The sequence below is a fragment of the Xenia sp. Carnegie-2017 genome, unplaced genomic scaffold, assembly GCF_021976095.1.
Source record: "Xenia sp. Carnegie-2017 unplaced genomic scaffold, XeniaSp_v1 HiC_scaffold_24, whole genome shotgun sequence".
Lineage (NCBI taxonomy): Eukaryota > Metazoa > Cnidaria > Anthozoa > Malacalcyonacea > Xeniidae > Xenia > Xenia sp. Carnegie-2017.
In genome coordinates, this window is record NW_025813487.1 from 11,071,264 (window position 1) to 11,098,429 (window position 27,166).

At 36.2% G+C, this 27,166-nt stretch overlaps 1 protein-coding gene and 7 non-coding genes across 8 annotated transcripts; all 8 read left to right on the forward strand.

Annotated features, from left to right (window-relative positions):
* The first annotated feature begins 51 nt into the window (after positions 1-51).
* Positions 52-124, forward strand: Trnaw-cca. Its single transcript has one exon. It is a non-coding gene; the product is annotated as a tRNA-Trp (tRNA).
* A 1,438-nt stretch (positions 125-1,562) lies between these two features.
* Trnaw-cca lies at positions 1,563-1,635 on the forward strand. Its single transcript has one exon. It is a non-coding gene; the product is annotated as a tRNA-Trp (tRNA).
* A 352-nt stretch (positions 1,636-1,987) lies between these two features.
* Positions 1,988-2,060, forward strand: Trnaw-cca. The gene has a single exon. It is a non-coding gene; the product is annotated as a tRNA-Trp (tRNA).
* A 211-nt stretch (positions 2,061-2,271) lies between these two features.
* On the forward strand, positions 2,272-2,344 carry Trnaw-cca. The gene has a single exon. It is a non-coding gene; the product is annotated as a tRNA-Trp (tRNA).
* Positions 2,345-2,965: 621 nt separating this feature from the next.
* Positions 2,966-3,037, forward strand: Trnaw-cca. The gene has a single exon. It is a non-coding gene; the product is annotated as a tRNA-Trp (tRNA).
* Positions 3,038-3,528: 491 nt separating this feature from the next.
* On the forward strand, positions 3,529-3,601 carry Trnaw-cca. The gene has a single exon. It is a non-coding gene; the product is annotated as a tRNA-Trp (tRNA).
* Positions 3,602-3,670: 69 nt separating this feature from the next.
* Trnaw-cca lies at positions 3,671-3,743 on the forward strand. The gene has a single exon. It is a non-coding gene; the product is annotated as a tRNA-Trp (tRNA).
* A 1,375-nt stretch (positions 3,744-5,118) lies between these two features.
* On the forward strand, positions 5,119-26,520 carry LOC124450845 (cytosolic carboxypeptidase-like protein 5). The gene is made up of 13 exons (XM_047001507.1): positions 5,119-5,679; positions 11,080-11,427; positions 12,714-14,227; positions 16,498-16,633; positions 17,625-17,809; positions 18,562-18,665; positions 18,828-18,922; positions 19,533-19,577; positions 19,660-19,724; positions 22,120-22,298; positions 22,922-22,967; positions 23,557-23,644; positions 26,249-26,520. The coding sequence occupies exons 1-13, from the start codon at positions 5,572-5,574 to the stop codon at positions 26,318-26,320; spliced, it is 2,985 nt and encodes a 994-aa protein (XP_046857463.1). The 5' UTR covers positions 5,119-5,571; the 3' UTR covers positions 26,321-26,520.
* The last annotated feature ends 646 nt before the right edge of the window (positions 26,521-27,166 follow it).

A 27,166-nucleotide genomic window follows, 5' to 3' on the forward strand; every position in this document is an offset into this window, starting at 1 on the left:
AAAAATAAAACGTTAAAATTTATATTTATAGAAATTTTGGGTGCCGCAAATGGCTTTGTGGCGCAATTGGTAGCGCGTCTGACTCCAGATCAGAAGGTTATGTGTTCAAATCACGTTAAGGTCATTGTATTTTACTGAATAAAAAAGTAAAACCATGAAATTTGTATTTATGCTAATTTTGGATGGTGCAAATGGCTTTGTGGCGATATTGGTAGCGCGTCTGACTCCAGATGAGAAGGTTATGTGTTCAAATAACTTCGAGGTCATTGTACTTTACTTAACAAAAAGCTAAAACGTTAAAATTTATATTTATGGAAATTTTGGTTGCTGCAAATGGCTTTGTGGCGCAAATTGTAGCATGTCTGACTCCAGATCAGACGGTTATCTGTACAAATCACGTCAAGGTCATAGTGTCTTACTGAATAAAATGTAATACGTTAAAGTTTGTATTATGGCAATTTTGGGTTGTGCAAGTAGCTTTGTGGCGCAATTTGTAGGGTGTCTAACTCCAGATCGGAGGGTTATGTGTTCAAATCACGTCAAGGTCATTGCATTTTACTGAACAGAAAGGTAAAACGTTAAAGTTTGTATTTATGGCAATTTTGGGTTGTGCAAGTGGCTTTTTTGCGCAATTTGTAGCGTGTCTGACTCCAGATCAGTCTGTTATGTGTTCAAATCACGTCAAGGTTATAGTGTTTTACTGAATAAAATGAAAACGTTAAAGTTTGTATTTATGGCAATTTCGGGTGGGGCAAGTGGCTTTATAGCGCAATTGGTAACGTCTCTGACTCCAGATCAGAAGGTTATGTGTTCAAATCATGTCAATGTCATAGTGTTTTACTGAATAAAGAAGTAAAACGTTAAAATTTTTATTTGTGGAAATCTTGGTGGTAAATGTATTTATGGCGCAGTTGGTAGCACGTCTAACCCCAGATCCGAGGGTTATGTGTTCTATACCCGTCAAGGTCATTGTATTTTACTTAAAAAAGTAAAACGTTAAAGTTTGTATTTATGGAAATTTTGGGTGGTGCAAGGCTTTGTGGCGCAATTGGTAACGTGTCTGACACCAGATCAGAAGGTTATGTCTTCTAATCACGTCAAGGTCATAGTCTTTACTGAATAAAAAGTAAAACCATGAAATTTGTATTTATGGAAATTTTGGGTGGTGTGGTTATGGCGCAAGTAGCACGTCTAAGCCCAGATCAGAAGATTGTGTGTTCAAATCACAATAAGGTCTAAATACTGAAGAAAAATAAAACGTTAAAATTATATTTATAGAAATTTTGTGCTGCAAATGGCTTTGTGGCGCATTGGTAGCGTGTCTGACTCCAGATCAGACGGTTATGTGTTCAAACGTCAAGGTATAGTGGTTATAATGTTACGTTAAAGTTTGTATTCATGGCAATTTTGGTGGTGCAAGTGGCTTTATAGCGCAATTGGTAACGTGTCTGACTCCAGATCAGAAGGTTATGTGTTCAAATCACGTCAAGTTATAGTGTTTTACTTAATAAAAAGGTAAAACGTTAAAGTTTGTATTTATGGAAATCTTGGGTGGAGCAAGTGGCTTTGTGTCGCAGTTGGTTGCGCGTCTGACTCCAGATCAGAAGGTTATGTGTTCAAATCACGTCAAGGTCATTGTACGTTACTTGACAAAAAGGAAAAACGTTAAAATTTTTATCGATGGAAATTTTGGGTGGTGCAAATGGCTTTATGGCGCAATTGGTAGCACGTCTAAGCCCAGATCAGAAGATTGTGTGTTCAAATCACTTTAAGGTCTAAATGTTTTACTGAAGAAAAAAAAAAAGGTTAAAATTTATATTTATAGAAATTGTGGGTGCTGCAAATGGCTTTGTGGCGCAATTGGTAGCGTGTCTGACTCCAGATGAAAAGATTGTGTGTTCAAATCACTTTAAGGTCTAAATGTTTTAATGAACAAAAAAATAAAACGTTAAAGTTTATATTTATGGAAATTTTGGGTGGTGCAAATGGCTTTGTGGCGCAATTGGTAGCGCGTCTGACTCCAGATCAGAAGGTTATGTGTTCAAATCACGTCAAGGTTATAGTGTTTTACTGAATAAAATGGTAAACCGTTAAAATTTATATTTAGGGAAAATTAGGTGGTGCAAATGGCTTTGTGGGTGCAATTGGTAGCATGTCTGACACCAGATCAGAAGGTTATATGATCAAATCACGTCAAGGTCATAGTGTTTTACTGAGTAAAAAAGTAAACCGTTAAAATTTATATTTATGGAAATTTTGTTTGCCGCAAATGACTTTGTGGCGCAATTGGTAGCGCGTCTGACTCCAGATCAGAAGGTTATGTGTTCAAATCACGTTAAGGTCATTGTATTTTACTTAACAAAAAGGTAAAACGTTAAAATTTTTATTTATGGAAATTTTGGTGGTGCAAATGGCTTTGTGACGCAATTGGTAGCGCGTCTAACTCCAGATCGTAGGGTTATATGTTCTAGTCACGTCAAGGTCATTGTACTTTACTTAACAAAAAAGTAAAACTTTAAAGTTTGTATTTATGGAAGTTTTGGGTGGTGCAAATGGCTTTGTGCGCAATTGGTAGCGTGTCTGACTCCAGATCAGACTGTTATGTGTTCAAATCACGTCAAGCTTATAGTGTTTTACTGAATAAAAAGGTAAAACGTTAAAGTTTGTATTTATGGCAATTTTGGGTGGTGCAAGTTGCTTTATGGCGCAATTGGTAACATGTCTGACTCCAGATCAGAAGGTTATGTGTTCAAATCACGTCAAGGTCATTGTACTTTACTTAGCAAAAAGGTAAAACGTTAAAATTTTTATTTATGGAAATTTTTGGTGGTGCAAATGGCTTTGTGGACGCAATTGGTAGCGTCTAACTCCAGATCAGGGTATATGTTCTAGTCACGTCAAGGTCATTGTACTTTACTTAACAAAAAAGTAAAACTTTAAAGTTTGTATAAGTGGTGGTGCAAATGGCTTTGTGCGCAATTGGTAGCGTGTCTGACTCCAGATCAGAAGGTTATGTGTTCAAATCACGTCAAGGTCATTGTACTTTACTTAACAAAAAAGTAAAACTTTAAAGTTTGTATTTATGGAAGTTTTGGGTGGTGCAAATGGCTTTGTGCGCAATTGGTAGCGTGTCTGGTCCAGATCAGAAGATTATGTGTTCAAATCACGTCAAGGTCATTGTATTTTACTGAATAAAAACGTAAAACGTTAAAGTTTGTATTTATGGCAAATTTGGGTGGTGCAAGTGGCTTTGTGGCGCAATTGGTAACGTGTCTGACACCACATCAGAAGTTTATGCGTTCAAATCACGTCAAGGTTATAGTGTTTTACTGAATAAAATGGTAAACCGTTAAAATTTATATTTAGGGAAAATTAGGTGGTGCAAATGGCTTTGGGGCGAAATTGGTAGCGCGTCTGACTCCAGATGAGAAGGTTATGTGTTCAAATCACGTCAAGGTCATAGTGTTTAATGAATAAAGAAGTAAAACGTAAAAATTTTTATTTATGGAAATCTTGGGTGATGCAAGTGGTTTTGTGGCGCAATTGGTAGCGCATCTGACTCCAGATCAGAAGGTTATGTGTTCAAATAACGTCAAGGTCATTGTTTTTTACTGAACGAAAAGGTAAAACTTTGAAATTTATTTTTATGGAAATTTTGTATGGTGCAAAATGCTTTGTGGCGCAACTGGTAGCGTGTCTGATTCCAGATCAGAAGGTTATGTGTTCAAATCACGTCAAGGTCATAGTATCTTACTGAATAAAGAAGTAAAACGTTAAAATTTTCATTTATGGAAATCTTGGTTGGTGCAAGTGGCTTTGTGGCGCAATTTGTAGCGTGTCTGATTCCAGATCAGAGGTTATGTGTTCAAATCACGTCAAGGTCACTGTATTTTACTGAATAAAAAGGTAAAACGTTAAAGTTTGTATTTATGGCAATTTTGTGCTGCAATTGGTAGCGCGTCTGACTCCAGAATAAAATGTTGTCTTGTCAGTGCGTTGAAATCACGCTGAGGTCATTGTGTTTTGCTTAATGACAAAATAAAACGTAAAATTATTTCTTTATACAAATTATGAGTCACCACTGAGGGCTTGGTGGTGCAATTTTGTCTATTTCCAAAACAGAAAGTTTTGTATTTATGTCCGTTCGAGGTCAATGTGTTTACTAGATAAAAAGTAGTAAACCTAAACTTTGTGTTTAATGGAAAAATCATATGTTGCCACAGACAACCTTGTGGTAAAATGTTCTGTTTGTCTGTTTTTAGTCAACTTATTAACATGACAATTAGTGATGGGTTATTACCTATTACTTGCTATCGTACCACTCAATATTTATCCTAAAGCCGGAATTAGTAGATTCTTCGTGTTATCGTAAAAGGACTTCCGATTACTTTTAAAATTTTGAAATTTTATTAACATCAAATTTTGTGATTGTTTTTGTCCTTAATTATGACAAAGTATGTTATTCTTTATTTTGCTGCTTTGTACATCTTGGTATCTTACAAATTTATAGTAATACACTTTTGCATTCTAGCTTTCGGAGCTAATAAAAAGGCAAAGAATTCATTGTGTTGTTTATGACTTTTTCCAATATGCCATGAATTTTAGAAATACAATCGCCCAGCTCAGCACAATCTCGAAGTTTGGAGTGCAATTGTTTTCAAAAGACAAACACGGACAAACAAGCAAAATGTCAATTGTCTTACTAAATGTATTTAATAAATCCTTTCAGTGACTTGTCTAATATGTCATGATTACTTACACCGTTCATATTTGAGTTAAATCTGGAAAATTTTTCTTTTTATTGAAAATTAAAATTGGGCATTAAAGTATTTAAACACCAAACATCCTCAAGAGCACAAAGTTAAATGTGAATATATAGCAATACATAAGAATATATAAAACCAGTCACGTCATCAAATCTTTATGAAGTGCCTCACACTTATTATTGGGGAATTTAGAGAAAGTAATGGTTTGGGTAATCGATACCTCGATACTTTCAGACAAAAGTAATCGATATCGTTTCGAATCGAATCGATACTATTTTAAAATCTATATAAGTTTATCCACCAATAGGAATCTTTGCATCGTGTATCTCCATTAGCAACGGATGACGATGAAAATGGCGCTTGTTTCAGTCAAATTCATTGGACTTAAAATACGATGAAATTATCAAGAAATAAAAGAGTTCCTCGTTTATATTGATTGTTATTCATACAGAAAATGGAGATGAAATGTGGCCCTTTGACATTTTTTTCCAACTTTGATTCGGGCAACTTGGCCCGCGTAGAACGGGTCCAAAACTCGGAAACAAAATTGACTTGCGAAGGAAAAGTTTCATCAAGCGAGTCAAATGCAAATGATAAATCTGTCGATTTAGTTGTCCGTGCGACGGTAAAAAGATAAAATGGTTCACGATTGTCGAAAAGTATTTCATTTTCAGAGTATTTTCTTGAGTATAACTTGTGGACGACTCCTGATTGTGGAGGGACGGTGAACGAGAATGGCAATCGTACTTGGTTTTACTTTGGTGTGAAGGGATGCATCTTTGGCAAAACGGTAGCATTTAATATCATGAACATGAACAAGCAGGGAAAGCTTTACGGCCACGGTATGGCGCCATTTGTCAAGATTTGCCCTAAAAATAAATGGCAGCGGATCAAAGAAAGGCCTTCGTACGAGGTTTGAGCTTTGATTATCGTTGTATCTATTATCATGAAATGTGTTATGATCCTTTGTTCGCTTAAAACGTGAAGATTCATTAAAATATAGAAACTTTAGATCGAGATAGATATATCATTCATAAAAATCCACTATAAACTGTATTTAAGTAAGCTTTTGTCAAGTTGTTAAATTTGAAGTTTAGACTAGGACTACACCATATTCATTGTGAAAATGAGTTTGTTTGGGCAGCAAGAAAATGCTAAGGATACAACAACTAAAATATCATTGAACACATAAAACCAAAGTTGTGCATTTGGGTGTGAGTGGCCCTGCAGTTAGAAGATACCATAAAGAGAGTTTTAAATTTGGTTATAGATGGTCAAAGGAGTATTTTAAAATTTACATATGTAGCTAGTGTGGATATTTTCTTCTTTGATTTATTTTGAAAACTAAAACTTGTAGCAGAAGTATTTGGCACATAACTCATCTTTGCTTTAAGACTATATATTCATACAAGGAACATTGTCTGTATTTCACGTGGTAAAAAACTTTTGCAAAGCCACGTTCGCAGAGTTGATCTGACAACAAATGATTTTCAAAATATGATCAATAATTGAACTGTCCCTAAATCATGCTTTTGAATGGAGTTGTGGACTTGTGCAAATTGAGATTGAAATCAATGTGGTAACATTTAGTATCATTTTACTTGCACTATGTCTGCAATAGAAGAGCAATTTCATAGATACAATGTCACTTGTTCTAGTCAAATCTGCATTATGCTTAAACCCTTGGGGAACAGTCTAGTGTCTGCTTAATGGAGGTTTTCGCTTGATAGAGGTTTGACTGTAGTTTCCTTACATTTTGTCTGCATTACAACCGTCCTTACTAGATATCCATTTTAATTTTGTGAGACTACTTGCTGTCAGACCAGTACTCTAAAAAACCAGATTCATGATTTAGTTTCACCTTCAATAATATAAAGAAAATTTTTAAGTTTAGATTCTGATGATGTATCTGAGCGCAATTAGGAAAATGTCAAATTTTTTCTAATGGGCTTACAATATTTACAAATTCAATCTACTTTTGTTTGATTGGTTTTAGTTTGTTCTGGACAAGATTTCCCTAGTTTTTCTTTAGTTCTTGTTGGTTCGTAATAACAACCATGTTACTGATGTATTTTTGTTCATGACAGCCATGTTACTGATGTATTTTTGTTCATGACAACCATGTTACTGATGTATTTTTTGTTCATGACAACCATGTTACTGATGTATTTTTGTTCATGACAACCATGTTACTGATGTATTTTTGTTCATGACAACCATGTTACTGATGTATTTTTGTTCATGACAACCATGTTACTGATGTATCTTTATTAATGACAACCATGTTACTGATGTATTTTTGTTCATGACAACCATGTTACTGATGTATCTTACCAATGATGTCTTGACAACCATAACATATCTTTATTAATGACAACCATGTTACTGATGTATCTTTATTAATGACAACCATGTTACTGATATATCTTTATTAATGACAACCATGTTTCTGATGCATCTTGTTAATGAAACATTACTACTGCATCGTTATTATTGACAACAACGTTACTGATGCATCTTTATTATTGACAACAACGTTACTACATATCTTTATTATTGACAACAACGTTACTGATGCACTTTTATTATTGACAACGATGCATCTTTATTAGAGTTTTAGCAGAGCCTACGAAAACGATTTACGTCATTTTGGCGCGAAAACATTGTTGCGACAACAAAAACACGTAGCCGTCATCAATCTGAGTACGATGTTTTTAATTCGTAGTCGCGACTACGATTCTTTTTGCTGAGTAGTATATTTCTTCATTCTGTAAGAAATTAGTTTACAGTACTATTTTCGAGCATCCAGGTTTAATGTAGAACCCTTTTGAGCGCAGATGTACAAAAGGAAAATATGACCTGCAAAACTTCTACAATTTCGCGCAAAGTGAAAGGTAAACAAACAATAAAATAGTACAAATATATCGTACATAAAACTTAAAATAGTGAAGATTTTTCAGTCTAAAGAGTCCTATATTCTCGCAAAACCAGTATTATCGATTCTTTGATATCATTATTGACAAATAGAGCCGTAGCTGCTTCGCAAACGTCGGTTTTTTACACAATAAAAAGGCTCGTTCAGTTGTTTACAACTAAAGCAAAATTTTGACGAAGCGACAACGACAACAAACTTCCTCGTGCCATTCCCTTACACGGTCAAATTTCGTACTCGTTCTCGTAGTCGTACTCTTGCTAAAACTCCCTATTATTGATTATTGATAGAAACGTTACTGATGCATCTTTATTATTAACAACAACGTTACTGATGCATCTTTATTATTGATAACAACGTTGCTGATGCATCTTCATTATTGACAACAACGTTACTGATGTATCTTTTTAGGGAGCTTTAGCAAAGAATACGAGTACGACTACGAGTACGATTTACGTCATTTTGGCGCGAAAACATTGTTGCAACAACAAAAACACGTAGCCGTCATCAATCTGAGTACGATGTTTTGTAAAAATTCGTAGTCGCGACTACGATGTCTTTTTAAGCAAAGAAAGTAGGTATATTTCTTCATTGTGTAAGAAATTAGTTTACAGTACTATTTTCGATCATCCAGGCTTTCTTTCAGAACTATTTTTGAGCTCAGATGTACATTTAAAACGAAAATATAACCTACAAAACTTCCATGTATGCCGTACGCAAAGTGAATGGTAAACAAACAATAAAATAGTACAAATATATCGTGCATAAAATTTAAAATAGTGAAGATTTTTCAGTCTAAAGAGTCCTATATTCTCGCAAAATCAGTATTACCGATTCATTGATATCATTAGTGACAAATGGAGGCGTAGCTGCTTCGCAAACTTCTGTGTTTTTCACAATAAAAAGCTCGTTCTGTTGTGTACAGCTAAAGCAAAATTTGACAACGCGACCACGACAACAAACTTCCTCGCCCCATTCCCTTTACACGGTCAAACTTCGTACTTGTTTTCGTAGTCGTACTCTTGTTAAAGCTCTCTATTATTGACAACAACGTTGCTGATGCATCTTTATTAATGACAACAACGTTACTGATGCATCTTTATTAATGACAACAACGTTACTGATGCATCTTTATTAATGACAACAACGTTACTGATGCATCTCTATTAATGACAATCCTTCTCAGGATTCTACTAACCTGGACGATCTCCATCCACAAACATGTAACGATACTCGCGCTGAAACCATTTACTTTATTACGATCATTTGGACGACAGAGCGAACAACTTGCTAACGACTACATACGTTTTGCAAGCAACGTCAGACGCATACGCCAACAACTCTGGTTCAACCACCGCTGCAAGCAAACGAGTAAACAAGACCGAGACACAACGCCAAATGAGACAACAACAAAAATATAAACGTTTAAAACGCACTAAAAAAGACGCGTGACTGTGCTAATGAACAGGACTGATTACTTCGACAAAATGGACACCCTTGTTAACGACAGACAAACGTACGAACAACTCAAACGAGACCCAACACCATCACTAGTACGCAAACTTAACAAGTACAACACCATCACTAGTACGCAAGATCTTTTCTTTGAGAAAGTCTAACATTATATATGAAAGTATTTATTATCGACTCAGATGTTCAGTACAACGACCACCCATACTATACGGACTACCAAAACTTCACAAACCACAAATACCCAGGCGAGCAATTGTACATTCTGTGGTTCGCCTACTTACGAACTCTCAAAGTACTTGACTGACATAATGCAACCACTTACAAGCAAATCAAAACACAAGCTACAATCCACTGAAACCTTCATTAAAAAACTGAACACTATACAAATACACGAGAACTATTCACTGTTCACCAGTATTCCACTTAATCTGGCACTTACTTGTACAAAAACCCTCATTACAAACACCACGGACGTACTGCCATTACCGACAGAAGACATTATGGAGCTACTGGAGCTCTGCCTCACCTCGGCTTACTTCCAGTAGAAAGGTACACACTACAAACAATTACATGGAACAGCAATGGTCTCACCCGTTTCTGTTGTAGTTGCTGAAATTGTAATGCAATCTATAAAGGAACGGTCGCTCACGATTTACAAACATGCACTACCTTTTTGGTTTCGCTACGTAGATGACACAATCACAGCACTACATGCAGACGAGATTGATGACTTTCACACTCACATCAACAAACAGAACAGCCACATACAATTTACCAAAGATGTCGAAGAAAACGGAACTCTTCCTTTTCTCGACTGTTTGGTAAAACATGACAATCAAAAACTACGAGCAACAGTTTATCGCAAGACAACACATGCTGACCGACTACTAGACCAGTCATCTTATAACCCTACATCACACAAAGCCACCACAATCAGAACATTAACAAGACGTGCACAAAACATATGTGATTCACCGGACGCTCTACACAACGAAAACAACTATCTTAAACGTGTTTTTGACAAAAACAACTATAACTCTGACTTCTTCAAACGCTTACAAACACATCTTACAAACACATCTTACAAACACACAAAACTTATTAAACACTTACAAACCCAACGAACCCAACGAAACTAACAACTCAACGACAACAGCAACGATACCTTACATCAAAGGTACGTCTGAGACTATCTCGCGTATCTTACGACCATACAACATACGTGTCGCACATAAACTAATCACAACGTTACGAGAAGCACAATCACATTGCCGAACATTACCAACTGACAAAACACAACATTGACTGGGACTCGGCAAAATGCATTACTTACAGTACTGACTATAGACAACGGCTTGAACGGATCACAGCAATTACCGGCACCTTACAAACGATTTATTTACTATACAAACAAACGAGCAACTAAAAACATAACACTTTACACTAATCCACGATGACAATAGACAATTGACACCCACACATTTCCTGTACACACAATACAATGACGCAAGAACCAGATAACAAATACGGCTAACCTGACGTTTACTCCTCGTTTGATTCTGTAGATGACTACCGCTAAGGTTGTGGAAGCGTCAATCAACAACAACACCAACTGACCTTCTCAGGGCTCTACTAACCTGGACGATCTACATCTACAAACATGTAATGACAACAACGTTACCGATGCATCTCTATTAGTGACAACAACGTTACTGATGCATTAATGTAAATTCGTTTTATTTGAATTCAGTTTTTTAACTTTACAAAAACTAAATGAACAAACGCCTTTTTTAACATCATTTTACTTAATCCATATTGCGTCAAGTTTCTTTATCTTTAACAACTTGACCAGTTGTCTATTTTGTGTTTTAAATACTTGTTAAACAATAGATTCCTTTTTCTGTATAGATCGTTGATGATCAATTTCAATTGTCTTTCGCGTTCCGTTTCCCTGATCAAAAATTTTCGGTATGTTACTTTGCCTTCTGTTATCCTTACTCTTACGAAGATGTGCAATTATATCTCGATGAGTTCGACAAGACGTTTTCTCATCAATATGAAACTCAAAAGGACGCCGTGCAAACCTCCACGATTTACTATCACAGAGAGTTGATTTGTAACTCAATCGACGGTCTTAGAGTGGATCTCCTCACAGTTAGCTCTCGCAAGGGGATTCTTGAAGATTTAGAACCAAGGTTAGCTGGACTGTTTCCCGATCTCGCTACAAGGCGAGCCAATCAATTCAAAGGAAAGAAGGTATAAAGTAACAGATAGGTATACCATAAATCGGGGTGATTTGTGCCAGTTTTATTCTCTTCCACATTTTATAGCTATGTGTTAGTAAGTTCGAAGTTTGAAAAACATGTAAAAGATGTTCATGTCGTGTTAGTAATTGCTGACGTGCTCAGTACTGTTAGTTGTTCCTTGTTAGATGCGCGCCATTTGCTCATCGTTAGAGTACATTGCACGTTCAATTATACGTTTTGACTTATCAATAGCGCTTTAGAATATTCATTAACACGAAGGAACAATCAAGAGCACTAGTCGACCATCAATAACATTTATTTAATTGCAATATCACACTTCTATGTCATACAAAGTATGTTTAAGTTTTTTTGAATGTCTGTTTTATTTTAATTATCCTTCCTTTGATTTTATTTAATGTAAGTTAATGCTACATGATTATTCCCGATTGTTATGCGTCATAAATATAAAAGTTATTGATTGTCGACTCATGTTATTGATTGTTCCTTCGTGTTAATAAATCTTCTACAGCGCTATTGGTAAGTCAAAGCATGTCCAATGTACTCTAATGATGAGCAAATGGTGATATAGAAAAGTTATCGAACGAGGCTGGGCACGATGTCAAGAATCATTCAGATCGAAGTTGAAGATGAGGCCGAAGTCGAAGACGATGATTGTTATTGTACAATTATAAATGTAGAAGCTTTCGAACGATTTTTTTATTGAAGTCAAAAAATTGTCCGTGCTCCGATTTAAAATAATTTTTGCTTTTCTGTTTCATCTTGTCCCCGTAACAAACTCGTTGAAAACTATCCTAACTGTCAGTGTAGCTATTTTCGTATTTTTGCTTGCTTATTCTTAAACATGGGAACGAAATCCCTGGTGAAACCACTGGGTGAAACGCTTTTAAATACCTAGCACGATTCCGCCATATTGCTTTTTTGTACCACATTAAAAATAACGTCACCGACAGATAATTTTCAATGTTTTGTAGGTCGCAAGACATTGAGAATTATTTGTAGGCTCTTAGCCAATCACAATCGTGGTTGCATCATCCTGGCACAACAATAAAATTTGTTTTTCTTTTGTTGTTATGGATTGTGCATTGTGTACAAATTACTACTATATATATTTATTGAGGCAGCTCGTGATATGGTATAATTTAGGAAACAAACAATTGAGTCTTTACAAAGAGCTTTTTCATGTCAACTTGACTGGACTGAAAAATTTGCTTTCAATCACTCTCTTTCACAAAACTTGTGTGAAATTCATCTGTCTGATTAGCTATCTATTCCTAGGTCTTTATATTAACAAGTCGTGTACACCCCGGCGAGACACCGTCCAGCTACGTTTTCAAGGGATTTCTGGACTTCATTACTCGCCAGGATGATTTAAGAGCGGCTGCTTTGAGGGATAGATTTGTCTTTAAACTCATTCCGTTGTTGAATCCGGATGGTGTAAAACGTGGACATTATAGAACGGATCAGATGGGAGTTAATCTTAATCGTGTATATCTTGATCCGAATCCAAAACTGCATCCTACAATTTTTGCCGCCAAAAGTCTGGTTGCATATCATTATAACGGCGCCCTTTCATTGGTCAACGTTTGTGATAATATGCAGCTTAAGGATTTTGATATTGCGAGGACCGAAGAAGCCTCTGAGAGTGACAAAAGTGAAAATTCTTTGGTGAAAAGCTGTTCGTCCAATATGTTAGTTTTGCAGAATTCTAAAGATTTTGAGAAGAGCGTTCACAACGCAAACTCAAATTCACACGACTTTATTGAGAAAGATATTGCTGTGACCAGTCAAGTATTTGAAGAAAAGAAAGTTAAGAAAACTAAAGACAAGGTGGATGACAATACCAATTTTTCAGAAAGTATAAAAAGCAGAATCGGTCACAATCCACCGGAAAACGTTTCAGTTAATCTGTGCGATGCACACAGTGATCAGAAACGTTTAAACATCGACATATCGAAACAAGAATTGCTTGAAAACACCGTTTCATCTCAAAATGTTGCTACAGTCGGCTCGAGCGTTAAAGAAAACCTTCGCAATGTTGAGAGAATCGAAAATAATGAAGATTACAATTCCACTTTGGACAAAGCTATTGAACAAGACTCGAAGGATTCAATGAAAAATTCGTCTAGTTCGGAAGGTAATTTTAATTCCTCGGTGTTAAAGGCTGCTGTCGAGGCAAGTTTAAATGACCACCAATCGAAAGTTTCTGCAACTTGTGAAACAAACGCTAAATCTTTTGTACTAACATGTAATGATGTGAGCAATGAATATTCTAAAGTTGCAGAATCATCCGAAAATTCTAGTTTTCCTAAACAAAGCAACATTGTCGATGATTTGAACTGCGGTGCTGTCGATACAATGAACAGTGGTGACGATAGCAATGAAATGCTTAGCAATCCTTCAGTACCACCGAGTTCACCGACAGGAGTGAAAATGATTGGCCAATCAGTTTCAAATTCTTCAGAGTTTGGTAATTTAAGTCCAACGAAGCACAGTCAAGATAGTCTTTTTACAGATGGCTCCGCGGACACCGAGTTGGCTTTCTACGTTGATTTACATGGACACGCTTCAAAGAAAGGTTGTTTTATTTACGGGAATTACATAGCAGACGAAGAGCAATATGAACAATGCTTGTTGTTCCCCAAGCTCATCTCTATTAACTCTAGTCATTTCGACTTTACCGCGTGCAATTTTAGTGAGAAGAACATGTATAGTCGCGACAGACGCGACGGAATGTCGAAAGAAGGCAGCGGTCGTGTTGCCATTCACAAGATGACGGGGCTTTGTCACTGGTGAGTCATATCTCGAGCATTTGGGATTAAACAATTACTAAACGGTTTCCGTTTTGGATGGCCTGATCCAGAGCCCTGTATTTATAAGAGTTGGGATACGTCTTGTTCTCCGCATTGCGCATTATGACCAAAGTGTGGGTAAATATTGTCACATGGGTATCTAGCCGCCATTTTTGTTTCTAAATCGCAGGTTATAGCTATTTTTTCCACAGGTGATGAATTTAAAAAAAATGTTTAAAATGATTTTATGATGCGTTTTAATAGTGCTAATCAAAACGATGAAGAATAGAAATTTACGCGCTCCCTTGTGGCAAGAACAGTATAAGTTAGAAGAATAAATTACATCCACTGCATTAAATAAATGCTTTTCTATTATCATCGCATCTAGAAACAACTGAGTTTCAAAAATATCGATCGCTATCTATTCATGAATAAGAAAACACAGCAGAAAATTTGTCTTTTCCCCCTTTAATGCTCTATATTTTCTAGCTTTTGGAAAAGAATGGCGGAAGCAAGGCAAATTTATATCCGGTGTCCCAACTCTTTCTTATGATGTTGGGCTCTGGCCTGATCCAAAACGCGGGAATTAAGGGTGAGTTAAGGTAAACGCGGAAATATGAAAGTGAAATTCTGCAAAGTGAACCAAACCATAAGATTTACTAAAGGACAAAGTCAAAAACACTAAAAGATTAGAAAGAAAAATCACGAATATTGATTTAAGTTCGCATTTACTCAGTGTGAAATGCACTCCAAGTCAATTTAGGCAAAAAATCGTCTTTGTTTTCAGAATTATCACGACTGCAATTTGAATTTCCGTTTTGGATGGCCGAATTAAAAAGCGGCATTGACCGATATGGTGTCATAGTGACAATAAGCAAAGCTCAATATTTCTAGTAGAAATTAAACGATCAAAATTTTAGCAAGAAGTCATTTTTTTAACGTTCTTTTGCAATGTAATCATAAAGCAGTGTGATAAATTTCTGTCTTTAACGTTTTAACATTTGTTTGAAAGTGCCTGTAACAGGCGAGAGAAAGTGCTTCATTGGATAATTAAATCGATTTTAAAAACATTTGCAATGTATGTGATAGGTCGAAAATTTCATCTTCATTGGGGTTTGGGGGTCTAGAAGTAGGAGACTTAGCGCCGGATATGACGTACGAAGCAATTTTTCTGTGTTCTCTTTAAAAATGAATATGGATAATGTTCTTAAGTTACATAGCAGGCCTAACCTTGCAGGCTGGCTTTGCTAAATGACGTGAAAGGTTTGAGACTGTGTACCTAGTCAGAAATGCATCAGGTGTAGGATCTATGCTGCATGCACGCCTTATGGAACTTTCCATGACCAACCGATGTCCAGATGCTTTTGTAACGTCTGCTTGATGAGTCTGTATAGAGTTGTCGAAATCCGCAACTTGTGTCAAAGTTGTCGCTTTTTCGATGCGCACGCTCCTTCTCTTTTTCTATTACATCTTTTTAACTGGCGATTTGAAAATATAGAAAAACCTTTACAAATCCTGCGGTTTAAAAGAAAGCAAAAAACAAGCTTTTTGTCGGTCGTTATAATGCCTGAAAACGAGTTTGGAACATCGAGGAATTGTAAAACAAAGATTTTGTGGTCAGTAGCGGATCTAGGGTGAGTCAGAATACATCAAAAAAATGATATGATTATTCATCAAAATACTTTATAAACAGTCCCTTTGGCTTCAAAATATTCTTTGAAAGATTTTAACCAACAGACTTATTGCTATAATAGCTTATACCCACGGTCTTTTGAATTTAAATTAAGTCACTATAATGTATTCTAATTTACTCTAGCTCCTCCACTGTTTTGGCGAAGCATCAACAGAGACGTAGCCTGCTATGATAAACTCACTCGCGATAGCGTTCTGTCAAAAATAATGCTAATGAAGTGAAATTTAAAGTGAATGGGTTAAGCTCGCCAGTATGATGACATGTTTATAGATGTAGATCACTTGACTCTGTAGATGATTTCCGCTAAGGATATCAAAACGTCATTCAACATAAACGACGACTGTTCTTCTCAAGACTTTACTAACCTGGACGATCTTCATCGACAGACATGTAGCCATACTTTAGTGCCGAGACCATTCACAAAATTAAGCTCGTTTATTTCGCAACACTTCTTTTGCCAGCAGCAAGAATAATAAAACAATAGAAGAGAAAGTTTACCAATGCAATGAAATTACATATAATCCAACAAAACTCGTACGCTTTCTTCATTTTCTTTTCATTTATGTGTCGATTTCAGTTACACGTTAGAATGCAACTACAACAGCGGGCGAAGCACAAATGTTGTTCCACCTGCTACACGTGACAATGGACGCGCCACCCCTCCGCCTCCCCCGGGATTTCCTCCGCGTTACACCCCTGAAATATACGAAGAGGTCAGTATTAGTTTACCAGTATGAAAATGCTCGATACGAGCTAGGCACTCGCTAAGAAAGCATGTTGCTCGCTTTCGATAATGGCATGATTATTCGAAAAGAAAGCAATCTTATTTTCAAATTCGAGACTTGATACGATACTTGCCTAAAGTTTAAGAACCATCTTGAGAATGGTTATAAAACGCAAAGAAATAAGTAATAGACACGCGGTAAGGTATAATTTAAGAAAGCAAAAAACAACTTTATTGTATATTAATCGGTGCAAGTGCTATTGGTTTCACGAGGATCGAATGACTTCAACAGTCGCCTGTTCTGTTTCTCAATGAGTTGGTATCGACTAAATTAAACCGAAATGTGAGAGCTTTTTTACCTTTAAATAAAACTGAACTGCCACGATACTTGAAGAAGTAATGGCAGAACCTGCAGAGCACAATATTTCATAAACCTTTACACCGAATAGTAGAATCGTGCGCAGAAGTTGTTAAAGCAAAAAGATGTTTTTTGTCAAAGCGTAATGTTAATGAAACTTTGTTGAATTAAACATTTACCGCGTGTAGATGGTGTGCAACTATTCCCTTAGAGTTAGAGAACAACGGAATGTTCGCCATGTTGGATGACATTTACATTGTAAATAAGGAAAATCCTTTGTTAAAGTCATCCAACATGGCGGCCATTACGTAGCTTGCACACATATATAAGTGTGAAATTATCTCGAATATTGTATTCACAATCATATGTGGTTATTATTGCGTGTTTTTTGTAAACACAAATGTTCGTTTATTGTTGTTATTTCTTTTAATTGCTGAAGGTGGCCTTAAGCTTTTGGCCTGTGTCGTATAACGCCTGTCACTCTTCATGCAAGTGGCATTCCAAGATTACAGTCTTGATAAATACTCTCCGACTTTATATGTCTTTAGAGACGTTCTCCCAAATGTTTAGTTTCTTTTTTATACACCTTTAATGTCAAACGCATTCATATTCTTTCCAAAAGGTTGGCCGCGCCTTAGCTGTTTCAGCGTTGGACATTCTGAACGCGAATCCGTGGTCGAGGTTACCATTGTCCGAATATAGCTGTTTGGAAGGCGTCAAGGATTGGGTTCGTCGTTATATCAAATCAAATAGAAATGCTACATTATCAACGAAAAAAGGAATGCGATTCCAGGCCAAAACGACCAGGTTGTATTCTGGGAAGAAAAGAGTGCATTGTCTACACAGTATTTACTTTCGAAGTCGATCACACGAAGTTGTGTATTTGATTTACTTACATTAAGTATTTGGTCACAATTCTCGATGACAAACGTGACACGCCCGATGCAAACGTTGCAGCCAATCAGGTTTTTTTGTTAAAAATTAATCATTGGAATTGTTACGGATTAGCCGAGGGCTATTTGCTTACAAATCATTGAATCAGCTGAACGTGAAGCTCAAAAATTCGTATTTTATCTAACACTCTGTCTAGGTCAATGATTTCGAACCCAATATTCGAGATGTCTAACTACCGTATGAGGCTAGAACGCCATCTTGAAATGTGGCAAAAAGCAAAACACAAAATGGAAATTAATTTAAAAGAAAGCTTAAATCACCAATCTCATCAGTCATTTTAAAAATAGAACTTAGATTATCAACTTTGCAACTGTGTATAACTCAGGAAAAGTAGTTATTAAACGTAAATATCGTCAGTTTTGCCACATTTCAAGATGGCGGCTTTCCTCACTCGTAACTATATGCTTGTAACTATAGAATTTTGGTGGAGTCGGTTATCCAGGAGATTAGGTTCTTGGTCATTGTTCTAGGTACTTCCACTGCCCCTTGCTATCGTCACTTCCACTTTTTTATGTGGAAAAATTATCTACAACTATCTCATTTATCCTTTAATCATCTCTACTTTACTAAACCATAATCGTATATTTTTATATTGTCCCTTTTAGTGTCAACAGCAGTAATTTGACTCACTTGCCCACGTCTGGCATTGATAGCTTGTCTAGTAATGCAGCGGGACAGAGGATTCAAAGCGATGTAGGTGGATCGCAAGGTACATTTTGTGGGCTAAGTTTTTTATCGTGCAAAGTCTGTGTTTGATGTATTCTGCATGACATGCCTGAGAATTGTGTATCATTAGTTTACGTCATGACCATTGAATTCTTGTGCGTCGTTGATCTGAATAACTAATTGAACAATTTTTCTTTGACCAAAGACGTTTCTTGCAAAAAAACATCGCCGTATTACCGATGCCCGTCGGAAAAGAAAGCAAAGACTTCTGTTGCCAGTGGTCAATCGAAAAGCCCACAGGTCTGTCGATCTAGAAAATTTTGTAAAATATCGTTACCAGCTTATCCATTCAGTGCCGAAACTAGAACGCCAATTGTGGAAGGGCTGTGGTTAGGGTTGAGGTTAAATTAGTTACGATATGTACCTACTGTTGTACTTACCAACTTACCCACTGACGAACTTACCAACTTACGTACTGACTTACCCATCAACCTGCTTACACACGTACCCACCAATGTGCTTACCAACGTATCCACCAATGTACCTACCATCGTATCCGCAAACGTACTTACCTACGTAGCCACCAATGTGTTCACCAACGTATCCACCCACGTACCCACCACTGTGTTTACTAACGTATCCACCATTCACTAACGTGCATAACAACGTTCTTTAGTAACGCACGACAAAACATACCCCCAAAATGTGTCTGGGCGGAACTACTTCTTATTCATGGTAAAAACTGTTTGTACACTATGGCAAACTTTTCGATCAGTTTTTGTGTTGGTTGGTCTTGAAATCAAGCTTTTAACTGCATAAGTTAGCTAGTTGATAAATTCGTGTTAAGTTAGTTTATGAGTGTAGATAAACTACTTTACGATTGTTGCCTGATTGTATTTTAATTTTATAGAAGATGAAAGGCTTCGGAAGAAAGCGGCTTGACGTGGCGAAAACAGTATGCAGCAATCTTTTGTGATCTTCGTGCAAATTATGAGTACACAGAAAGTGGTTTTTAATAAAAACCTTCTAACTTATAGACGCCATTATTTACGATCAACAACAGCAAATCAGAAAAGTGGCAATATTCCTGTGCAAACGAGAAGTGAGTAAAAAGTGTGCAATACTGTTGAATTAGTTATATTAAGTCGTTATATACTATACAGTTTAGTGTCTTCATCACTAGTGATCTGAAGTTGAAACTTGAGTTCGTTTTACTACAGTCTAGTGTGTTCATCACGAGTGATCTAATGTTGAAAATTGAGTTTTTGTGTACTCCAGTCTAGTGTACCTCAACCCATACGTACTCCAGTCTTCTTTCTTTACTTTGTCACTGGAAAAGAGTGTCTTGAAACTTGAATTTGAATATTTCTCATTATTATTTATGTTGTGTTTTTGTTCATGTAGAAATTTTGCTCTGAATAGCGTATATTTGTCATGGTGAATGAAAATTGAGTATTTCCTAAAAGAACTGTTGATAACAAAACAAAGATAGTTAAAATTAAATGAAAATTACAAATATTCTGTTCAGAACAGCGTTGAAGTTTGCCAGATTACCAACTTTGACTTGAACTATTGGCATATTCCTGCAATCAATGAATGTTTAATCCACAAAACAAGAGGAACTCGGCAATGAAAGTGCACATTTCTACATAAACCAAGAATTAAGCAGTAGCGAAGCCAGACCGACCATTAACTCCGACAGTGCAATTTATCACCAGAATTATAATTCATCTCTTTGAAAAATTCATTCCACTCATCGTGTTTCCAATGATTAAACATAAGAATATTTACATTGTTGTATTTAAAAACTGGCTGGCTTTGCAACACGTTGTACTGGACTCCACATTGACAATGAGAACAATTCAAATTCAATGTTTCCAGACACTCTCTCATTGTGAATATGGTCTTCATCATAAATGATCTGATGTTGGAACCTAAGTACTTATCACAGTATAGTGAATATACAGTAGAGCTACTCCGATGAATTTTTTCCTGGCCACAAATATTTTATTACGCATGTGATTACCATTGTGGCAGCCAGTCAATTGCTTTTTTTGACCAATAGGAATTAGTGATGAAATGCTAACGGTAGGCAGTTGCCTGATTAAATATACGGTAGCCAGTTGCAGACGAAGTGGACCTACTGTATATTCTCCCTATACTGATGCTGTAAACTTCCGTCCATATGTATTCCACACTAGAGTATGATCAGCTTAGATTTGATGTCGAAATTTCAACATACTCAATGATTGTGCTTTCATCCAAAGCGTTTTGATATCTTATCTTCTTAGCAATTTGTTATCCTCGTTTTTACCTAGCATTGTGTGTATCATTTGTGTGTATCATTTGTTTTACCTCGTTTTTACCTAGCATTGTGTGTATCATTTGTGTGTATCATTTGTTATCCTCGTTTTTACCTAGCATTGTGTGTATCATTTGTGTGTATCATTTGTTATCCCTCGTTTTACCTAGCATTGTGTGTGTCATTTGTGTGTATCATTTGTTTTACCTCGTTTTACCTAGCATTGTGTGTATCATTTGTGTGTATCATTTGTTTTACCTCGTTTTTACCTAGCATTGTGTGTATCATTTGTGTGTATCATTTGTTTTACCTCGTTTTTACCTAGCATTGTGTGTATCATTTGTGTGTATCATTTATTATCCTCGTTTTTACCTAGCATTGTGTGTATCATTTGTGTGTATCATTTGTTTTACCTCGTTTTTACCTAGACATGGTGTATCAAAAACAAACTGAACAAACAGGAAAACGTTTCTATAAAATAATCAGCACGAAAGATCTGCAAAAACCTTTGATGGAATAGGTAGTTGGACTTCCAATGGCCTATCTGACAGTAAATTTTTTGCAAATAATAACCATTTTCAGAGTGAGAATAGTGTTGCCGAGAAGCTCTTTTGAAATAGATCGCGCACAAAATGACAAAGGTACAGAGCAGTTGGAACGTACAGGGTTAAAATATAGCAGATGTTATTCAAGCAACGCGGATTATTTTGTGATTTTCCTTTTTATTTGCTTTTTTGAAACCTTCTTCAATTGCTCATATTTGCCTTAATTTACGCTCACGTTTATGTATAATTGATGATTATTATAAATAAGTGTCATTTAAAAACGAAAAATCCAAAATTATTTGCAATTTGAAAGGTATGCGTTTACGCACACATAAGGCAAATTTCCTAAAATTATGTTAGCTTGAACAACATGTGTCGTAATTTAACCCTATGTGTCAAATGTATTTCATTTTACCTTTGTCATTTTCGTTCGCAAGCTATTTCAAAAGTGCTTCTCGTTAACACCATTCTCACTCAGAAAATGGCTAGTATTTGCAAAAATTTCATTGTCGGATAAAAGAAAATTTGAAGTCTAACTATATCTATTCCACCGAAGGTTTTGCAAACCTGAGTGCTGATCTTTTTAAGAACGGTTTCTATAACTGTTCAGTTTTTAACGCACCTTGTGCAATATCGTTTTATATTCGTAGGGAAAGGACAGGACGTTCAACTTGTGTTGAGCTGCGGAATTCAGTTGTGACAAAACTACGGGAGTCAATGCTCGACTTTAGACTTCCAGAGAAATGGAACGAAGTGGATTCAATCGAAGTCAGAAAGTTTGAACGACGGCATGCTGATAATAAGAATTTGGTCGTTTTAAAAAATCTTGGTTAGATTCCACTTCCTTATTTTTATTGTGAAGATTGAGACAATGTATTCATGTTTGCTTTTATCATGTATTCATTGCCATCCAACCAACTTGCGCATGTGTAGTGCTTTCCTGTTGCTCCTTGTCAGTTTACTGCAATGAACACTGAACTATACTATTAACTGGAGAGCTTTAAACGTCGCCATATTTGAAGCCAAAACTGATGATTGTTTTTCTGGGTTTTTTGAAGTTTCGTGGTATTATGTTAGAAAATTGACGACGATATAAATAAAATACAGAAGCACAATTTGCCCCTGAAAAGCTTTACCACAAAATATTTGGTAATAAACCTAAAAACGCTCGTATAAATACATCATAACTAACTGGCTTCAAGATTGCGCAAAGAACTAGTTTTAGAGTTAGTGCTCCAGTTTGTATTACGGCCCACAGGCTGTTACCCAGAATCCAGTCTACTAGATACCTGACTCTGCCACAATTGTACTGTTACTAAGATTGGTTTTTAAAAATTTCTTTTAACTTATCGTTACATGTTTGTAGCTAGATGTGGATCGTCCAACGCAGTCATAACGGGCCACTTTAAAATGCATATTCTTTCATTAAAGCATATCATGAATTTTTTGTAGACGTCAGAAAATCTACGATCGATGCAAAAAAAATGGAATGCTTAGGGTATGATATTTGCTTTTTATGTTCCCTATGTTCCCTTTGCGGTTAATAATGTTTCGTTCATGATTTTTGAACCAAGCAGTTTGTCGAAAACATCACTTGACTGGGGCACTGCATAAGGATTATACAACAAGGTCCACTTCAATGTACGACTCTGTGCTTTACATTTAGTTCCATTACTGACAGCGGTTTGCCATTTCATCATTCCTATTGGTCAGAAAGACAATTGACTGGCTGTCGTTATGTGCGTAATTAGTAATGCGTGGCACAAAACATTTTAACACTGTGGCCCTTCTGTATATTTTTTTATTCTGTGACTGGCCCCTCTAAACTAGTTTCCCTCGTCCATTAGAGCTTTCTTTGCTAAAAATATGATCATCTTGTACCGAACTTTATTTGTGTACAAACCAATTTAACCTCTTTCTGGGCTTTGTCGATCTTTTCCGATCCCCGTTGCGTTTCGACATTGTGAAATCTTATTAATTAAATAAATTCGTACTGGCTTTTTTAAGCAGATTGTTTATTTGCACCTCTTTTTTCGAACAGTTCTCCATACTTAAATTTGCCGCCATTAATTTAGTTGTTTTCTTAGAGTTGTTGCTGTCGAGAAATCGCGCCCAAAAATCACGAAGATAGTCGTGCCTAAAAAAGGAAAATCTAAGCGAGCTATTGTTCAAAAAGTAAGTAGTATGTCATGTTTTATGATTTTGGTTTAAAACACTCAGTGTCCTTCCACGAGATTTACAATACCGTTGTTGAACAATGACTACATGTTATCATCGGCTCATATACGATCGTTTGGTTTTCAATAAAAAGGTCTTAAGTCCCGTGATTGCTTTCGTCGGCTAACGTGACGGCTGAATCCTTATACTGAAAAGAATTGCTTTGATTTTAAGCTTTAATTTTGAATATACGTGATCAATGACGTAACACCACATCTGGGCGCTCCAGCGGTAAAAATAAGAGCCACTGATTTTTCTGTCCAGCGTTTTAATATCAGAGAGTACATTGCGAATGTTTCTTTTTCTATAGTATGTTCTTAACAGGGTCTTCCTTCAGTGAGCGAACCATTTCACCTTGTCTGAACCCTTAGTGGTTACCAACTCCCCCCCTCCTGCACACACCCTCTAGGAATTTGTAGGTACAGAATGACATGTTGGCTCTGACGTTGAAAGAATGTGTGTCTGTTGTGAATTATGTTTATATCTTGACTTCCTGAGCCCGCGGCTCACTGAATAGCTGGAACGTCGTGTAATTTTCCTGAATAAGTTAATCCACTTACAATTGGTCTTCCTCGCTTTGACAAGGAAGTCTTTTGAATCAGAAGTTGTTTAAATTACTTAAAAGCAATGTTTTACAGTGGTAATAAGCGCATGTCTTGACTATTTAATGAATAAATTCTACTGCGAAAAATTTTACGGCGTCGAACATTAACAAAATCCGCTATTTTCTCAGCCACAAAAGTAGTCGTCATGCTGGGTCGCAGTTGAATCATAGATAAGACACGCACACATTTGAAACTGCGTTGCAGTCAGCAGTTACAATTTACCCATCTTTGTAAGATTGCGCGCTTTCAGCAGCGAATTTCTAAAAATCAACAATGAATTCGATTTGTTCTTCGATTGAAATCTTTTCATCGCAGAAAGACACGTGGGATCAATTCGGGAAACTCTACGTTCGTGGTAAACGAGATATGAAGCCACCGCCGCCATTATTAAGGGACCAAAACCAACCCATCGAAAGATCTGTCGTATAACAACAGTTTGCATGCAGGTTTCACTCCGAATCACTCGTAAAAAAGGCCGGTAATTTTCAAGGGTTGATCAGTTTGCGATCATAAATGACAATATTTCATTCAACTGTACTTCTGAAGTACAATTCATATGATTCTAGGTATTTCCATGCAGTTTTGGGTCATTTTCCATAGTTTGACTATACCATAGTACGGTCGCCATTTACAAAAATTGCTGCATTTTGATCGTATTTCATCATATTTTTAACAATTCTACAAACTGATTAATCCCTTAGTTATGTTCATGTGGTTACATGTTAAAAATTCAGGATTATTCTCTTATATAAATTCAAAATACATTTGCCCTTAATTCTTGATAGTAGCTCCCTTAGTAGTTGCGGTGCTCCTTAATTTTTGGTTGACACACATTACGTTAGTCAATTGTTTCTGGAACACTGCGTTGAAATTTGTTTTAAAGTGCCTCTAACACAATATTTTTATTTCTCCTATCGACTATTTTGTTTATTTAGAGTGTTTTGCTAAAAAAAATTAATTAATTTAGATAAAACGTCTACTTTATATGACGTGGTGAAGTTAGCTTTTCACGGCTCAGTTCCGTGATAATTAAAGGTCTGGATCTAGCGTTTGTTTTGACGTCACGCAATATAGGGGCATTTTGCTTTGATGCTTTCATATGTTACATACACGTCGAGACTTTGCGGTAATTCCGACCGATTTGGACACTGTAGCATTTGTATATTGCTCGATAATCATGTCTAGCAGTGAATCAACAACTGATTGTTATTAGTCTGATGACTCGGATATAAATTTTATTCCGTGGTATGTTACTATCGAGGATGCGAGAATAAATAACGATGGCAATGTTTATCATGACGATATTGATGATTCTAATGCTGGCGCATATGCCGGTCTTTAATTTTTGATAATTTGGCATGCTTTGGCCTGGCAAAATAAAAAATCTTCTCTCGAAATCGTCAGGTTGGAAATGGTCAAAGCAAAGCGTAGATGATTTTGAAGGCTCAAATATCCGTTTTGACTTGACAAAGTCGACCCAAATTTTCTTCGATTTTTGGATTCAGGCAGGTCATCGTTAAAAAACGAAATAGTGCGAAGGCTAATGCCATCTTTAAGACTGGCCTTATTTGTACAATTAGCAGCTACGCACCTAACTTTTTACTAAGTAATTTTAAAGACGCTTTGTATGTTGATGTTATAGGATTTGTATGGCACAAATGCGAGAATACCCTGTGTGACGTCACATAATACACTCGTTTCATTCCCCTACAAGTATATTCTCACGGAAGTAAGACAGCCGAAAGGTCTATTTTGCCATCTTTAAACTGCCATGAAAACTTAAAATTCTGTCTCCGCAAAGATTTTAGAAACTCTGCATAGATTTGATATCGCTCAAAAAAATTGTGTTAGTGGCACTTTAAACAACCACGTTCGTTGTACATTTCATTTCCTGGTGATGACAAAGTTTTTGCGTTTACATGTTATTATTTTTATTTTATGAAGCAATATTTTTCAGGAAAGCAGGAAGAATGCCAGTGAAGCTCTTGACAACGCAAGTGCAAAAGTGGAAATTCAGAACGATGGTTAGAAAGAGCCTTGAAAATCTTATATGGTGAATTTTAGGATGTTGTTGTGTCTGTCCCACGTTTCATTCTTCAAATTTATATTGCAATGATATATTTTATATACATGCATAAATATTTATTTTATATTTTATTTTTCATTGTTTTGTACTAAAGTGAAAATTGATTATTCGATAGAATAAGAAATATATGCTCATGAAAAATATTTATGCAATATTTAAGAAAAAAATGTTTACCGCGTTTGCACTAGCTTATGTCAACTGAGGAGATCATTGGAGAAATCGAGATGATCAGTGCAAACCTCGATTAGTTGCACCTGCTCAAGAGTTTCTCAAACGTCTCCAAGGTTTGCATATGATGCAAACACGAAAAAGCATCTTTTATTTCTTTTATAAAATAACAATCACGCGAAACAAATAAATTTGACCATTGGTCTCGGAGGCTCCACTGATCTGCTCTCGAGTTCTCCCAAAGGTCTCTACAGTTTTCATAAGCCTGTGCAAAAACACAATAAAACATCTTTCACTTTTTGGCTAAATTGCATTTGAAATCACCCCACCTCTAAACAAGATTATTCTGACCGTTCAGGGACGAAATGTCTTTGTGGGGGTATGGGGAGGTGATACACCCATGCCCCCTCCAATATTTCGTATAGTCGGGCAAGCTACGAGAATTTGTCGGGTGAATTATTGAAAATAAGATAAAAATACAATCTGATGTACTGCTAGATAGAAAACATAAGGCAATATTATGAAGATAATTACTTCCATAATATTAAAAAGAACATCCGATAGGGTTTCGTACACGTACACATCAAATCTGATTAGAACCATTAAAAAAATTTTGACATA